At 46.7% G+C, this 18378-nt stretch overlaps 1 protein-coding gene across 2 annotated transcripts in view; it reads left to right on the forward strand.

Annotated features, from left to right (window-relative positions):
• The first annotated feature begins 1524 nt into the window (after window positions 1-1524).
• The window catches only part of SERPINE2 (serpin family E member 2), a 61175-nt gene continuing 44321 nt past the window's right edge, over window positions 1525-18378 (forward strand). Inside the window, exon 1 of one of the 2 annotated variants that reach the window (XM_069466827.1) lies at window positions 1525-1677. In XM_069466827.1, the coding sequence (XP_069322928.1) occupies window positions 1646-1677 (32 nt within the window). In that variant the 5' untranslated portion in view covers window positions 1525-1645. Of the gene's footprint in view, window positions 1678-9739; window positions 9880-18378 lie in introns of those variants that run through there. The other variant, XM_069466838.1, reaches the window with a different exon arrangement.

Raw genomic sequence — 18378 nt, forward strand, 5'->3', positions numbered from 1 at the left:
GGGCTAGCTAGTGAGGGTTCTGCACTAAAGGCAACATAAATTATGTCATTAAAGTTGAGCTCCTACAAACCTAACTTGCAAAGGAGGGCTGGACGAAGCAGATCCGGGTAACAGCGCCCGGGGTGGGACAGTGATCTGTGGCCTTGCCTCCGGGTCTGCGCCTCTGCCGCGCACAGGGTCCCATCAGCTATCGTTACCCGCTGAGAAGGGCTGGACTCCAGGACTCTACGGGTACGCTGTGCTGTCACCGCAGCCAGGAATCCAATTTTCTGGATTCCCTTGTCTGCTATCTGCCTAAGGCGACTTACTGCCGCTCTTCTGTCCCCCAGGCAGGGAAAAGTCGGCTCTAGGACACCCTATAAAGCTCCTCGAGGGGTGATCTGCCCCTTCCCGGCTGCGTCCTGGCACCGTTAGTTATTCCAGCACCAGGAGGGGCGGGCGCTGTCCCAGGGCGCCCTCTGTCTCTCCCACGGGGCAATCAAGACGACTTGTCCTGCGTCTTAGGGACGCGCCACGAGCCCTCATATCCCCCCAGCAACCCCCCACACACCCATTCAGGCGACCCACGTGCAGCTCGGCCCCGGCTGGCCCGCACCTCTGGATCGGCGCGTCTCCCGGGCGCTTTCAGGGCGCTGCCCCACGACGGGGACCCCTGGGGGGCACCATCCGGGAGGTCGCGGGCAGAGCGGGGGCGTCCCGGAGTCCGGGCGCGGGGACGCGGCGGCCCGCTGGCACACAAAGGAGGCGGCGGGAAGGCGGGGCGGGGCAGACCGGGGGCGGGGGCGGCAGGAAGGGGCGGGGGCCCGCGCGGCGCCGGCGATAAAGCCCCCGCCGCCGCGGCCGCCCAGCTCGCGCTGTGGGGCTGTCCGGGCTGCGCGGCGTCTGCAGGCGCCACCGCCGCCTCTTTCCCTGCCCTGATCCTCCTGGCCGCCGCCGCCGCTCTCCCTCCCCCGGCTCGCCCGCCCCGCCGAGACCCGGCTCCGGCTCCGGCCGCGCCGCCCTCCGCGGCCGCCACCTGGGGATCCGAGCGCGAAGCGGTGAGTACGGGCTGCGCGGTCCCCGGCGCGGGAGGGGCGCGGCTGGCTCTGCCCCCGGCGCAGGGGACGGTCCCCGGGGCTCCGCGCGCCGCCCGCTCCGCACCGCGACCTTGCGCCTGGCCGGGAGGCTGAGGGGCGAGCGGGACCCGGGGCGCCGACGTCGAGGCGGAGGGAACTTTCTCAGCTTCCCTCTGGCTGCCTCGGCCAAGGCTGGGTGCGCGCCGGGCTCCTCGGTCCCGCCCGCCGGGAACCCCGAGTGGGACTCGAGCAGGGCAAGGCGGGGCGCGCCGGCTGTGGTGTCCAGATGTGCCCACACCTGGGAGCCCCGGGGCCAGCCGAGAGAGTCCCCGAGGCCGGCGTGGCCTCTGTCCATCCGAGCTGGCGCCCATGACCCTGAACCTGAGACACCCAGCTACTCGCGGGCGTCCCCTACCCCGTACTTTGCCTGTGTGCCGCCGGACAGGGAAAGACAAACGGACTCTTCCTTGTTACCTCGGCCTGAGCAGGGTGGAGGTGACCAGTGGTTTGGGGGAGACCCCTTAAATTGGCCGTAGGCAACCGTTTTAACCCGATAGAGCAGGTCTTTGCTATTTTCATCATCTGTAGAAATGCGAGTTGTGAGGCTGCGTAGTGACTACAGGTAAAGTGAAAGTACAGTACTCAGAAATTCTGGGCAAAATTAGGTGTTTAATTTGCCCACAAACTAAGCAGGGAGGGAAGGCTTCTATTACATAAGACAGCACTCCACCTTCAGGTACTGTGGAAGATGCTGTTGATGGTTTTGGTGTTTTAATGAACGAAACAGTCTTTGTGTGTGTCTGGAGAAATCTCAGATGCCGCTGCGTCTTGCTTTGACTACTTTGCAGAGAACGTTCTTATATTTAGCATCAACATAAAAAGGTGTTTGAAAGTTTAACTTTCTCTTTTAAGCTAGAAAGCAGTTTACTTCTCTGAACTGTTCTGGAACAATTTATGTGATAATTTTGTACTTTGGAGATTTTATATCAAAAGTTGAACACAGAGAACTGGAAGAAATGTCAACATTGCTGATTTGTGTATCCTAAACCACACTTTGAAAATTCAGGGTACTATCTGCATATCTAAATAAGTAATTATTTGCTGTTTGAGATACTTCATTAAAGTTTTTGGCTATGCAAATGAAAGTGCTAGCCTAAATCATCTAAGGTTCCTTTGAACACCCAAGTCTTGATTCTTTATTCACATAATGTTTGAAAATATTGTACAGTGCAGGGCAATTACTGAAGGTCATGAAAATGTCATCCATCTTTTATTCTAAAAACAAAATCGATCTATGCAGAAAATTTCTACCTCCCATGAACTTCACATATTAGTATAATTTTAAAATTCTTAGTCTCCAAAGGACATTAATTTTCAGTCCCTCACCTGGGGATTAAATACTAGTCAGAGATTGCTGGAGGTGGTAGAGTTGGAAATGGGGTGGTGACCTGGCTAGGTCCTTGGCTCCACCTCCATGTTGCCCTCTCTTCCAGCCATTCCTTCTGCCACAGCATGGGGACTTTGGCTCATGGCTTTTTTTCTCCTCCTCTTGTCCCAAAGTCTGTGTGGGGGATCTAGAGTCTAGATTCTCACTTCCTTGATCATCTCAAATCCAGTGGCCTCCACCCACTCCAGCTATTAAGTCCTCTACATCCAAGTCTCACTCTCTCCCAGAGATGCTCAACTTGTCTTATTTATGTATGTATTTATTTTTTGAGATAGAGTCTCACTCTGTCTCCCCAGCTAGAGTGCAGTGACGTCATCACAGCTCACTGCAACCTCCAATTCCTGGGCACAGGCAATCTCCTGCCTCAGCGTACTGAGTAGCTGGGACTACAGGCATGTGCCACCACACCCAGCTAACTTTTTTCTATTTTTAGTAGAGACGGAGTCTTGCTCTTGCTCAGACTGGTCTCCAACTCCTGAGCTCAAGCAGTACTCCAGTCTTGGCCTCCCAGAGTGTTAGGATTACAGGCGTGAGTCACTGTGCCTGACTTGATGTTCAACTTCTGAAATCAGAAACTTTAGTATATTAGTGTCTCCATCCCACAAGTTCCTTCTTTTCAGGTTGCAGACTGAGATTTTCATTGTGATCTTCAACACAAGAGATCTCCAAGCTTCAGGTTTGGCAGGTGACTTCACGGCCCTCTCAATCAAGAAAACAGAGGTCACCAGGGTCTTTTTTTGTCCTATCCCCTCTCCCACTACAAACTTTTCCGTATTTACCCAGGCATCCAATAAATCTTCTTAAGCATCTGCTGTGTCTGGGTACTTTGCTAGGTCCTCATATAGGGCACGTGTAGCAGATCCTCACTTTTTTGGAACTGTCATTCTTGTGAGAGAAAACAGACAAAAAGCAAACATAAATATATTATAAAATGTATGATAAAAAATGAATAGGTAGAATGATAGAAGGAAAATCACGTTGGTTGGGGAACTTTGGGGAGTTTAGAGAGAAGGCCTCCTTGTAGCAGTGACTAATGTCTCCAGCTGTGTCCTGAATCACAATGCCTCCCTTTCCTCAGGAATCTCACTCCTTTCTCTCATTTTATCTGCAGTCTCTCCCTAGGAACTCTTTTCTTTTTTAGCAGTATTTTTTAAATGCCTTAACCTCCCTTGTCCCTGCATCCCCAGCTCACCTGTAGTAACCACTGCCTCTCCCCAGGCTTTCCACGGTGGTCTCCCCTTCCCGCTCTGCTCTCTGCCAGCTGGCCAGGGTCTCCCCAAAGTAGAAGACCCCATGGTTTCCTGAACAAGCCATCTTCTAGTTATTCACCAGACCTCTCTGCGGCATTTGATGAGGCTCTTTCATTCCTTTCTGATGCTTTTTTCCTCCCTAGTTGCCATCTTGTGGTTTTCCTTCTTCCTCCCTGGCATCTCTGCTGCTTCCCGGGGTTACCCAGGTTCTGTTCTCACCCCTCTTCTGCTGTCTGTAGAGTCTTTGGGTGAATCACGTTTCCACAGCTTCCTCTATCACCACTATGAAGTGAGTCCCAGATTGGTGTCCCAGTTAAGAGCATTGTGCTGTGTTCCAACAGGTTATCTGCAGTCTAGTGTACGTATCCATGTCCTTTAGGCGAGAAAACCCATGATAAGTCTAGAACTGATTTTAGCTTTCACTGCCCACCTCATATCCGTTTCATTGTTACCAGAGCTTAGTCTCTGGATTTTTTTTTTTTTTTTTTTGGCAGTGGCTCCATCATCCATCGAGGTGTTAGAGCAGAAGCTTCACATTGGCACTGGGCTCCTCCACTCCCCACACCCAGACAGTTGTCAACTCCTGTTGCTTCTCTATGCCGTGAACTCCTGTAAACCTCCACCACAGTCGTGCAGAGTCCAGAGTGGTAAAATGGTGGCCAGTGTGCCACTTTCAGCTGGCAGATGTGTTGTTGGCTGAACAAATTATACAAAAATTGACGTAATATCTAGGAATCTGGAGATGTCACTTGGATTAATAATTTCTCTTAAAAGTTAGAAGACCTGGAATAAGAGGCATACATTCCCGTGTGGCCACACTCGCCAGTGCTGAGTTTCCAGTAGCTGTCCCTGCTGGAGGTTGGTTGTGTTCTGGTTCCCCCTGGACCCGTGGCCCTCATTTACAGTAGCTTCTGGCTCCCGTGGACTTCAGAGCTAGCGACCCTAGGCTGAGACGACCATTGGCCTGGGAATCTCTAGTGGCTACTGCACGGTTTCCTGTGCCTGGTTTTGCTTCCCTTCTAATTGCCTCTCACATTATTGCTGGTGTGACTTCAGCCCCCCACATTCAAATCTGCTTGTGTCTTTCCCGATAAAAATACAGTGCCTCCTTCTTGATTTGGGGATAAACCCCGACTCTGAAGGAGTGATGATGTCACATCACAGGCTGGGGATCTCAGAGTGAAAGGTGAGCACTTTGTTGTCTCTATACCACATTGCACCTGAGTGTCTCAAGATGCTTTTGAACTTTGTAGGGTGGTTAACACAGAATTCTAGTGCTAGCTCACCTGCGTCAAGACTGCAGCCTCTGCTGTTTACAGACCGTTTCCACAGACCTCACCACCACCACCTCCTCACACCCCCCCCCGGGTGGAGATGGGACCGGTCAGTTCCACATTGCAGACAGCAGTGGGGATTCTGTAAATAGGGACGCTCAGGCTGCCCCAGGAGCCCTCAGCCCTTGGGACATGGAGGGCCCTGTTTCACGCGTGGTGCTGAGAGTCATACAGCGTCTTCCCAAGGTCACTCTGCTGCCTTTGGACAGTGCTGGCCCAGAACTTAAGGTCCTCTTAGCACGAAGCTGGGGAACTTTCCACAGTGTTCCATGGGCTTACCAGGCTGTGGCCATTTGTAATGACCTGACAAAGTTGAAGCTTTCTTCAACCCCTTCCTACCTCCCGGCCTTGTCTCCTTTCTGAAACTTTATTTTCCTGCAAACTGAGCTTCCTGTAGACTCTGTGTGCCGTGGTGCTACCCAGTGCCTCCTCGCCTTTGCTCCTGCTGTACCTCTGCCTGCAGTTGTCTTTCTCCCACGGCATTCATTGTCTGGCTCATTTTCCCTTTTTCAAGACTAGTATCACCTGTTCTGAAAAGTCCTTCCTGACAGTCACTACCCCTAGTCCTCTGGGGCACATGTGCAGTGTGCACACGCGTGTACCACCTACCCTCTGTGGCCTATGTACAGTGTGCACACGCGTGTACCACCTACCCTCTATGGCCTATGTACAGTGTGCACACGCGTGTACCACCTACCCTCTATGGCCTATGTACGGTGTGCACACACGTGTACCACCTACCCTCTGTGGCATGTGTGCAGTGTGCACATGTGTGTACCACCTACCCTCTGTGGCATGTGTGCAGTGTGCACACACGTGTACCACCTACCCTCTGTGGCGTGTGTGCAGTGTGCACACGCATGTACCACCTACCCTCTGTGGCGTGTGTGCAGTGTGCACATGTGTGTACCACCTACCCTGTGCATACCTCTGTGATGGCAGTTTGTGTGTTACAGCAACATGCTCTAGCCACTAGACTCTAAGCTTCATGAAGACATGCCTGTGTTTTAGTCTTATTTACACCAGCAACAGTGTGACCCAGAGGCATTTAGCAGACGTTTGAACTAAACCATATCTGCATTAGTTTACTGCATGCTTTATGGAAGAGTGCATGTATTTCAGGCTGAAAGGGGAGGTATCTCCCCAGCCCTCTACACCTGGTTTTGGTACTTCCAAATTTAATGTATGTATCGATACTGTAAAATTTTTTGGTCAACCTTGTCTTTTGAGATAACCCATTACTTAGAAAAAGCAGAAGTCTAATACAGAAGTGCTTCTGTGCCTGTGTTCACTTCGGTTATCCTTATCTGAATCTTTTTTTGGCTTGATTCTGTCTTCCTTGAAGTCTGTTGGCTTGACTGCAATCTGCATTTCCTGGTTTGTACAAAGTAGGATGCTTTTTGGTTTTATTTCCATTAACCTTCTTGGTGATAGTGAGACCTGATCTCTTGGTGACCCTTTTTAAGTTTTTTGTGTGTTTGTTTGTTTGTTTTTTCCCATGGTAGTTTTTCAGCTAATAGCTTCAGCTACGTTTGGTGGAAAGAGCAGGCTGAAAGAGGGCGCCACCAGCAGTCTGTGTAAACATCTACAACTCAGTTTCCTTGTCTATACAATGAGTATGTTGAAATAAATTGATCTCAAAGGTGTCTTATTTTAAAAAACCTATAATTTCTTGGCTAACTTTCTGATCCAGTTTTCTCATAAGTGTCAAGTCTTGATGAGATTTTTTTCTTAAATGCATTGTTATGTGCTTTTGTACTGTGAGATTCTGTCTCTCTCTCATTTTCAAGCTTATAAAATCATTCAGTGTTAGTACTCAGAGCACTGTGGGCCAAAATGAAGATTTAGTTTGTATTCCCACTTAGATGCATTTATAAAAATGTTAAGTAAATTGAGTCCCATCTACTTGGATCTTCTTTGTAAACCTGTTCTCCACTCATAAATGTGCCCAACTTCTCTTCCCAAACCATCTCTCCTCATGAAGAGATTGCATGCCTGATCTAAAAATCAATGTTGGGTTTTAAAAAAAAAACTCTTAGGTGCAGAATGGAGTCAAAGGCAGTAAACTACGTCTTTAGGTTATTTCTTATCTCTAAGTTCCCAATTTGTCTAAGAACATGAAAAGATTAGTACTGTTTTATTTCTTTTTTGGGAAGCACTACCTTTCATCCAACAGGCCAAGTCTATTTCCACAGTCAGTGAGTCTCGTCTTTATTCTGCTGTTAGATTTCTGGGTCTGGCCGTAAGCCCAGTCCAGAGAAGTTGGCATCCCTTCTGGGGTTCTTTTTGTGTATGGGATGGCCACTGAGCCTAAGCAGTCCTCTGACTATTTGTAATTTCATTTGTGTGTTTTGACAGATACGTCCCCTGTTTCATCCTTAGAGTCCTCCAAAGGTTGAGGTGGACACCCTAGTTCAAGATCAGCTTGGGAGCACCCAGGCTTCTAGTTCGACTGCAGACTCTGCCCTTTGCTTCAGAAGATCATTTGAGAATTAGAAGCCACTGTGCCTTTCCATTTCTATCAGTTAATTTTTAGAAGAAAGATAATATGGAGGAGATCTTTAATATAAAAGAAAAAAATATCCTGTGAAGAGGCAGAAAGGATTTCTCGCAGTGGCTGCAAATCTTGGTAAATACACTTTGCTTCTGTAACCCCCCAACACCCCAGTGAGAACTCCGGTAACCTGGGGAATTTCTCTTGAGAGCATACCGAAAATAGCATCCGTGCCGTCTCCCCCGCTTTCTCCCTCTGTGTAGTGCCAGAAAATATGGCTATTATAGAAAAAAATAACCACTTGTTTTTATCCTAAGTTTTTATGGACCAGATCTTGAAAGTGGGTGTGGGTATGTGAGAGAGTTTAATGCCAAATAGGAAGCCCACTAGAAATGAATCAGGTGACTACAAATAAAAATAGATACTTATTTCTTTCTTTGGGGAAAGTGCTATATAAATAATGGCAATGTTTGCTTCGTCTACTAAGATCTCTTTTTCTCCACATATTTAAAATAAGAAATCCACTTAAGAGGAAGTTACTTTTATTGAGGATTTGGTCACTGTGCAGATTATAAGAACTATTAACTACAGTGTTATCTTTTGCTTCCAAGTGCAGAAACCCAAATCAAAATAACTCAGACAGAAACCAGGGCAGAGCTGTTGGCTTACATTGCCCACCCCCAGGCATGGCAGAGGTGGCTCTGGTCAAAGACTGGGGGCCTTGTGGCTTTCTTCTGTCCCTCCTGGTCTCTTTTCTCTGCTTCTCTCTGCTGATTGCCATGACTGCAGGCAGCTCCAGCCTCCTAAGCTGAGAGGAAAGAGGGTCTTCCCTACCAGTTCTAGTTGGGAGAATCCCAGGGAGGAATTCTGATTGGCTTAGTTTTGGCCACATGCCCTTCCTGGTACCAGTGGCTATGGTTGGGTGAATGGAGTGCTGTGATTGGCTGAGGCAGAGTCACATGTTCAGCCCTGTGGTCAGGAGGGAGGGTGTATTGAGAAGGGTGTCCTGGGTAGGCAAGTTACCCAACCTCCATTAGTTTTCAGTTTTCCATTGACAGAGGCTCTGTGTGATCTCCTTGAGCCTCATGCCTGCCTCTCGCATAGATATTAATATCATCCCCGCCCCTACACCTGGGAAAGAAGAGTGTAGGGGAACCAAAGTATCCATGGTCCTACAGCCTGTGTGTCCCAGTCACAGGGCCTGGGAGTGTCAATGCCAGAGCCTGGAGCCAGCACTGTAAATGTGGGAATGATGAGCTGGTACCAGGGATTGCCCAAGGTTTATATCCCATCAATATTTATACCTTCTCAAAAAGAAATTCCTGTCAAACCACACACCTTCCTTCAGTGACACCACCACAACACACGAGATGGAAGAGGCCAATCTTTTTGTGTCATGTCTGGAGTAATGTTTTTATGCCTTTTGCACCCCCCTCCCCATTTTGTTCCTTAGACACCTTTTTCTGGGATTGAAATCTAGAATTAGTACTGACCTTTGGAGTGAGAAGGTAGAGTGCATTTATACAGAGTTCAAGGGAATAACAGGCTAGCTGTATAGAACTCGATAGAACCAAAGAACAGGTGCGGAATGGTTTTTAAAAGATGCCTAATTGAACTTTGTTTAGGATTTAGCTCTTCTTTTTTCTAAAGTCTATAGTATTAGCTTTATTTTAAAAGATGCCACTTCTGAATAATAGTGATTGCCTCCTTTTCCTCCATAGAATAGTAATAAGAGTGGGGGGGATTTGGAGGCCAGCTGGGCTGGGTTTGAATCTAGAGTCTGTCAGTTACAAGTTGCAGGCCATGAGCCGTAGCTCAATTTCTTAACTTCTCCAAGCTTCAGTTTCTTCATCTGCGAGTTAGGCAGAAAGGTAACCACCCTGTAAGTGTTGTGAGGATGAAAAGGAAGGTAGGTGCTGAGCACAGTGAGAGGAATGGAACTGATTTTTGGGACACAGATAGCCGTGGTGCTAGGTTTTATTTGTCACAGTAGTACAGGTGGGTACTTCCTCAAGACTCATGTTTTCATTGTGTCTTTGACCAGGTGAATGAGCGGCTTGCTCTGTGTGTTTGCGCGCTATGTTTCTGCACCCCTTTCCTGTAACACTCTCGGTGGGCACTACTTCCCCGTGATCAGCTGGTCATTTGTCCTTCCTGCAGGCTTCAGGCTCTTGTGCACTGGCCACGAAGCAAAGGATGGCTGATGCATGAAATAACCTCCCTCCAACTCCAGCCTTGCATTTGGGAGGAAATGTAAACGGCCCTGTTACCAGGAGGTTTTTCTAGGGGCACATTGTAGGTAGCCCTGTTACAGTGGGTGCTTTTTCCCCCTAGGTTAGCTGTGAAGAATGAATAAATGTCTATATAGTAGGAAGAATAATCTATTTCTTCGGTCCCCAACTCCCAGCCTGCAGGTACCGGTCGGCAGCCTGTTAAAACACACACACGCAAACACACACAAACACACATGCACACACCCACACACGTCCATGAAAAAATTATCTTCTGTGAAACTGATCCCTGGTGCCAAAAAGGTTGAAGAATGCTGATTTTGTTTAGTATTTAGGTCTTTGCATGGGTAGCATCCAGAATCTTTTCTTTTTTTTTTTTTTTTTCAGACTGTGAGACAGTCATTCTACTATGTCTGATGATGTTCAGATACCCAAAAATAACTATTTTAAACACTTGCTGAATGTATTTAAAACACATGGTCATTTAATTACAATTTTATTCCTTCGATATGCAAAAGAGTTCTAAGAATGTTGAATTAACCTTAACAAACATTCCCAGATAAGAAATGTGTTTTCTGCTACCATTGATATGATTTGGGTGGATTTCTCTGGCATGTATCCTCTTGAGAGGATACAGCAGTCTGAGTATGTGCCTACACCTGAACTGTTGCTCTGTGAGGTGGGAGATGCCAGGGAGATTCTGTGTGATGACTTTATTTTATTTATTTTTTTTTTTTTTGAGACAGAGTCTCACTCTGTTGCCCAGGCTAGAGTGAGTGCCGTGGCGTCAGCCTCGCTCACAGCAACCTCAAACTCCTGAGCTCAAGCGATCCTCCTGCCTCAGCCTCCCGAGTAGCTGGGACTACAGGCATGCGCCACCATGCCCGGCTAATTTTTTCTATATATATTTTTAGCTGTCCATATAATTTCTTTCTATTTTTAGTAGAGACGGGGTCTCGCTCTTGCTCAGGCTGGTCTCGAACTCCTGACCTTGAGCGATCCACCCGCCTCGGCCTCCCAGAGTGCTAGAATTACAGGCGTGAGCCACCGCGCCCGGCCAATGACTTTATTTTAAAGAGAATTTTCTTTCTGAACATGTGGATTTTCTCTCTGAAATTAATTTACTAAAAGACTCATATCATCTTACGCCAAATCTGTGTTAATTTCTAATGACATATTAGTTAAAATAGCAATTTGGAGGATTGGCTGAAGATGCCAAAGTATTCATAATAAACCTGTTCTTGCACAGCAAGGTGGTAAATCATGAATATCAAAGTGCTGATCATACTAATGTGAATTAATTTAGCATAATTGAAGATGTGAAGACAGAGTTTTTCCCATGTATATATGTCACTTAATAGCCTACAGTTTCTTTGCATAGGATAAGTACATTTTTTACATATATGGTGGCAGAATTATGTTTTTTGTTTTTTGTTTTTTTGAGAGAGAGTCTCACTCTGTCGCCCTGGGTAGAGTGCAGTGGCATCATCATAACTCACTGCAATCTCAAACTCCTGGGCTCAAGCAGTCCTCTTACCTCAGCCTCCTTAGTAGCTGGGACTACAGGCACGTGCCACCGCGCCTGGCTAATTTTTCTATTTTTAGTAGAGATGGGGTCTTGCTCTTGCTCAGGCTGGTCTTGACCTCCTGAGCTCAAGTGGTCCTCCCACCTCGACCTCCCAAAGTGCTAGGATTATAGGTGTGAGCCATCGCGTCCGGCCAAAATTATGCTTTTGTACTGCTCTGTACCTTGTGTTCTAGTTGTGTATGTATCTTATCTGACCCATTAGGAACCTTCAAATCTATCTTATTCTTTCAGGCTCCTTCTACCATACCTGGCACAGAAGTGCCCAAAAGATGCTTCAAAGGGGAGAGAATGAAATGAAAAATTGTGAATCATCAGTATGTCAAGTACTGTTAGGCATATTTTATACAAGATCTTGTTGAATCCTAGTAACCCTTATAAGGTAGAAATTAGTCCTAGTTTAAAGGTGAGAAAGCTGAGATTGAAGTTGTAGAACAACCTGCTCAGATTCCAACGGGTGGGTTATAGACTCCAGGTCTATGTGTCTCCATGGTAGACATTTCAGTTCTGAAACATTATTTTCAATGAACGACTGAGGCTGAGCAACAACGCAAGGCCCCACCGATTAAAGGTCGGAACATTGCTGGGCAGAGGATGAGTTTGGCAATCAGATGAACTTGGGTTTAACCCTAGCTCCACACTTAGTAGTTGTTTGGCCTTAGGGGAAATACTCCCCTCTCTGTGCTGCATTTCCATAGTGAGAGAGTAGAGGTGGTGAGGATGTTGCCCTCCTTGCAGAGGAAGAGTGTACTGTCCCTGACTCACAGGCAGGGAAATAGCAACTACAGTGACTTAAGTCACATGTCAAGGTCAGAGCTGTGGCAGGTTGAGAATTCCTGTCTCTGACGGCTATCACCTGTGCCAAGTCTGGGTACAGTGTGGCAGCAGAAGTGCCATCGCCTGCCACTCACCCCTGATTAGCCCACAGAGGACCCCACTAACTCAGTGGCCCTCGCCACCCATCCCCTTGGGCCACGTGGCTGACTCATGTCTCCTTCTCTCTGTCGTGTTTTCTCCCTTCACTCCCATGTTCTCAAGGAAGATTCTTGCCAGAGAGCAGAGGGATTCCTGCAAGACTCGCTCTTGATGTATCTGCCCCGCATGGGACTTCAGGGGAACTGAAGGTCACAGCACTATTGTATTTGGGTGGCAGGCAGCTCAGAGCTAGCCTTTGAGCACTTACTCTGCAATAGGTTCTTGGAGGGGCACAGAAATACCTACGAAATAGGTCAGCCTTGGAGGGGCTTGTCTATTTAGGTAGAAAGGGCATTTCTGTGATACTCTTAACAAATTCAAGGTAGTCTAGACCAGTAGCACACCGTGGTGGGGAGGAGAAGCAATCAGGATGCATTGTCTGTAGAGGATCTAAAAGCAATAATGAAATTGCCTTAGAGTTGATTTACTTTTTATTATCATCATGCACCATGGTGATAAAATGTCTCTCCACTGGAGCCAACCAGTTCTACCACTCCCACCCTGTCCCTAATTCCCGTACTAGGTCAATAATCAACTGCCTAAATGAGTGATACTAATGAGGTGTTTGGGAGGTCAAGCTGGCAGTGGTCAGCAAGGACTGAATTGTTGGGGAAGGCTGCGCAGGGGTCCTTTCCCCGCCCTCTTGGTCATGACAAGACACCTGGAGAGCAGTCTGTGACCCTGAGGGCTGGAGCTGATGCCCGAGTGAGCCGTGGGCCGGGAAGGTGCTTTCTGTGCATGGCCATGCTGACTCCTCAGCGGCCCAAGACAGTTCTGTAGATGAGGGATGGGGGCAAGTGACAGGACGTCTCCAGGTCTTGATGTCCTCCTGTGTGAGCTGAGGGTAGTAATGCCCAGTTTCCAGGTGGGTGGCAGGAGGCTCAGTACTGCCAATGCCAAGCCCTGCACAAAGAGAAGTGACTTAAACGTCAGTTACTACTCATGATAATATGCACCAGAGGACAGTCTCTGTGCACAAACGTGAATGTCTAGATAACCCTCACGGGTAATACAGTCCTTATTGTTTTCTTTCACTTAACTCTCCACAAAATCTTTTTTACCCCTAAGCTTTGCAGAATTGCCATTTAGTGATTTGTATCAGCTAAGAGTTGGCTGTTTATTCTCTCACATGCTCTCTATGGCTGAATAAAAGCAGATAACTCCTTCACAAAGGGGAGATTAGTTCCCTTAAAAAGAAGCCGAAAGTTTTAATGGACAGCTGTGGAAAGGTGTGAAGCATTACTCACATGTAACTTTTACTTTCATTAAATACTCATGACCACGAGACACGGCAGTGTGCAACGCTGCATTACGGCCCAGTCTCCTCCGGGCCGGGCATGCAAACTGAAAATAGTGCCTGAGCAGTGCCTTAATAAATCATTAAAAGGCACTGAAATGTAAAATTGTCTCTAGGAAAAAGACTGTCCCAGTTTAAAAATTGTGTACCTAGATGTGAAGCAAACAATTTCCTCAAAATTTTTCCTCGGAGAAAAAGGGAGTTGCTGTCTAGTAGGGTCCTTATACAGTCTTTGCTATTACGAGATTCAGATACGTTCATCAGTCAGAGTTCACAAAAAGGCCTGGAGGGATGAGACTTACAAGTGACTGGTTGAGAACAGATGGGGAGGGTTCAGTAGCTTGCAGTTCCCTTCGTCAGTATTTCCTTAGCAATGCTTATTGAGGTTGCATGGTGAAAAGGGGTTAGATTAAAAAAGAGAGAAGCAAAGAAATTGAATGCAGATTTAGTTACTATTCCTGAGGTCATGACTTCACAATTGCCAGATGCCGGATGTTGAATCAGTTAGGGCAATGCTGGTTGCTGCAACAAATAAACCCTGGCGTGTACCGTGGTTCACACACAATGGAAGATTATTTTCAACTTGCATAAAGCCCAAAGTGGGTGTGTCTGTTTGAAACCTGGGGATGCAGTGACACAGCCATCTTGTGGCTCCACTTTATTTTATAGGCTGTTGCCAAGGTCATGGTGCTTGTCAGCATCGAAGCAGAAATACCGTGGAGGATGGCCTATGGGAGGCTTTGCTGGGCCAGGGCTGGGAATGGCATTTGTTGCTTCCACTCCCATTTCATTAAGTATAATACCGTTCAGTCTTTTTTTATATATATTTTTTGTTGATATATATAATATTTGCACATATTTATGGGGTACATGTGATAGTTTGTCACGTGCATGGAATGTGTCATGATCAAGTCAGGGTATTTAGGGGATGTATCATCTCAAGCGTTTATCATTTCCGTGTGTTGGGAACAAAGTCTTATGGTCACTCCCCCCTACCGCAGAGACTAGGAAATGCAGTCTAGCTCTGTGGTTGGGAAGAAGCAAAAATGAGTTTGTCGAGGAGCTAGCTACTCTGTCAGATGGAATTCTAAGACCATTAAAAGTCACTTTCTAAAGTAACACAGTCAATAATACACTGTGGGGATCATGAATATATTTTTATTAATATCTCTGAGGGCAACCGTTCTGATGCACTATGAAGGGCTTACAGTAGGTGTTTCGTCCCAGTGCCTCATATAGATTTGAAAAGTGCCGTGTCACAGGCAGCTGGAAGGTAAAGAGGTGCTGTGCTTGGGCAAATGGCTAGACACCTCAGAAGGTGAGGACACGCATGTGGAAGATGCCTGGGAAGACTCTGAATTGCATTACTTCATGGAAAATGGGGGTAGAAAGAAAAGCGGTATTTCTAATTCATAATATGTGTGATTTCACATATTAGTCATGAAGTTTATTTAGTCAGGTTGACCAAAACTTGTGTGGGTGGGCAGGGATCTTCTCATTGGGAAAAGAAGAGGGTTGCCTTTTCTGGGGGTTGCCTTATATTCAAGTACATATGGGAATTAGAAGTTGATCAAAGAAATAAAGGATTTATGCTGGAGGAAGGGGTGCCTACCAGTGTAGGGGAGGGTTGTCACATTTGCTGGAAACACAGTTCTGCATCTAGGGGTAAACGGAGAGGCGAAAGTGAGGGAATGGGACCAAGGCCAATCCTGTGCTCTGACTGGGGGCAGGAAAAGGAACCCACAGGGACTTGGCAGGGGGAAAGCAGGTGACCCTCTCTCTGGGAGAAGCCCAGTCTCCTGGTGGTGGGCACACCTGAGTGCTCTCTCTCCCCCCTTCTGGGTGACATGGGCAGGGCACACAACCTCTCTGCATCAGTGTGACATTCAGAGAGATAGCATGTTCACAGGGCTGTGCACGCAGTAGGAGCTTTATGAATGTTTCCTCCCCCATCTCCTGTAAAGCTACTCACCAGCCCCATCCCCAGAGAACATCATCTCTGTAAATTGGCTGCGAGACACTGGGGAGGCATTCTCACCTATGAAATGCAAGTTCATGACGAAAGGAAGCTCGGCCCCCTTCATCCCTAATGTCCCTCAGTGCAGTATCTTATGCCCAAGGTTAGAGAAGGTGAGAAGAACTTTTCGTTAAGCCATTGACTTTTAAGTCTAGAAATCCTTGTTCTTCTGTCTTAGCTGTGGATGTTGGGGTTGGGGGAGCAGCCTGGTCCCATGAAGAAAAATTCTGTGGTCCCTAAGAGTGGTCACATTACTCTCCAGCATGGTGTTTCTTGCGAACCTCACAGCGGCAGAGGGAGGAGGCTTATCGCTGATCTTCTAGGTGAGGGGACAAAATCCCAGAGCGGTTGTGTGATTCGTCCCATGCAGGCAGGCCTGGGCCAGACAGCAGGCCTGTTTCACAGTCGTGTCAAAGTGGACACAGGTTTCTTCCGGCAAACAGCTAAATGTGTCCCCACCTCCACGCCCCTTTGGAAGGTATTAGCATTGGCTGCAGAGAAGGAAACTGAGTCGGGCTGAAGCAAGAACCTTAGTAGCTGAGTGACCAAAGCCATGTTTGGAAGTGCACTTCCTGTCACTTCTGATAGTTTCTAAGCCTTGAAGAACTTTTCTGGTTTGATGGTTACTTGTTGGGGGAAAAAAACCCAACATTTAAACATAGAGTGGTCATCTTTTTTTAGCATTCCTTTGAGATTGTGTTTACAAACTCTTTGGTACTGAAAGAAAAGAGCAAAAAGAGCAGAGTTGGAGGTAAATACGCAGGAACCTTTCTTAAAGTGGAAGTTCAACTACGTTCTCATATCCTCCCCATCCCTCTTTTCTTTTTCTCGCTTTAGAAGTATTTCCAGACCCTGTGTCTATAGAAATATATATTTTTAATTTGCTTGCTTACTATATTTTGGAAGATGACTCATGTAATTTTCCCCCAGAAGTTAAAACAAGGGAACCAGGGACCATCTCCCTCTTGTACCCAGCCCAAACTCTTTCTAGGTAACTGTTTATTTCAGGGACACCGTAGAATTTTGATGGACTGAGCCTGTGTGGGTTTCTTGCACCAAGCCTGGGTAGAGAGGGTCTTAAATACAAGAACCAGAATGGAAAACTGAAAAGGAAGAGAATGTGTACCCAAGTATCACAGGATCACTTCTGTGGATGCTAAAACTTATCTCAAAGCAGCCCTAACGTCATTTAATAAAAAATGGAAAATGTTTACTCCATGTTTACTACAAGAATCCATTGTTTTAATGCAATGTCTTTGATATATTTGGAGGGAGGGTAGGGAAGATATTCTGTTTATTTTCCCTGAATCTTTTTTTTTTTAATTACTAAACTGCTTAAGTGAACCTACTTGGGGACATAGGTGTATCAGGAGGCTGATTTAGCCACACTGATCTCTTCCTTCCCACTCTTCCCCGTCAGGTTCCATAACACAAGCTCAGCACTTTCCTGCCTTCCCTCCATTTGCCCTGGGAAAGGTAGTAAGTAGTAAGTAATTACTATCCACTGCAAAAGGCAGAAGAAAGAACATAGGATGGGTCACCAAATGGTGCTGCATTTTATTTGCATAATGTCAGAGAAGCTGGCTGACTAGATGAAGTCACTCAGGAGCACCCCCAGCACGAAGCACAGGAGGCAGACTCCGAGTTTGTCAGGACAGCAGGGTGGCTGCAGGTGGGAGAGACTGACTAACAGTTACCAGACTCATGAGAGATGGATGAATGACAATAAGAGAGGGCCTGTTGGCCAATGAGCACATTCCCTACCTTAACAAAATCTTCACGGGAAGTCTGCTTGTTATGGGAAGGTTGGTTGGTAAGTACCACGTGAAAGCAAGTTGATGGCCCACGTCACAGAAGTAAAACCTGGGTCAGTTGCCTATGGCCTGTAGGAAATTCCCTGGTCAATCAGCATGGGGAGGGGTGGTTAGTGGATCAACAACGTTGCATGTACTAGGTCTCTTCATTCCTAGATGTTGAGAATGCCTTATAGACTAACTGTAGTGTAGGATAATGTGAGAGAAGAACCCCTGATGACAGGTAGTTGAAACGGATAATTTCTGAGTCCTTTCATTATTTCTCATTTTATTTAGAAACTTGTGAAACAAAAGCTATGGGTTAAAGATTTGCATATCTAAGAAATAACACTAAGTTGTGACTAGTACTTTCATTTGTTCAATAAGTATGTATCTAGCGTCCATTATGTTACTCTACTTTAAATTCTGATGCTTTTAATTCTTTGCTGGTTTGATTATCATTTGTCAGTTGCCACCACCGCGAGTCACTCTCTCTCATCCTGCCCGTTAGAGAAAGGTGTGACTCCTTGTCCATTTTCACCTCTTCTTACCAATTTGTTGTGTGGTGGGACGTTAGTAATCCAACAGTGCTATTGCATAAAAAGTAAAAGCAAATAGCTAGCGCCTTCCTCATTCACCTGAAACTCTTAATACTACGTGTCACTTTCTACCTCATTTCTTAGTCCTTAAGGACTTTTATCTTCTGTTGGTCTGTAAGCTCTTCAGGTCAAGCTCTGCTTTCCCTTCTTTGTAACTTGTCCTTTCCTCAGGGCTTAGGAACCTCATTAACTGTTTCATTAACTAGGAAAGCTCTTGAGCTGTTTGTGCAACCTCTAAAGCTCCGTTAAAAATGAAGATGATCATAAACCTCATGACACCTTTTCCCCAGATCCCAAGATT

Source organism: Eulemur rufifrons, chromosome 1, assembly GCF_041146395.1.
Source record: "Eulemur rufifrons isolate Redbay chromosome 1, OSU_ERuf_1, whole genome shotgun sequence".
NCBI classification, from domain to species: domain Eukaryota; kingdom Metazoa; phylum Chordata; class Mammalia; order Primates; family Lemuridae; genus Eulemur; species Eulemur rufifrons.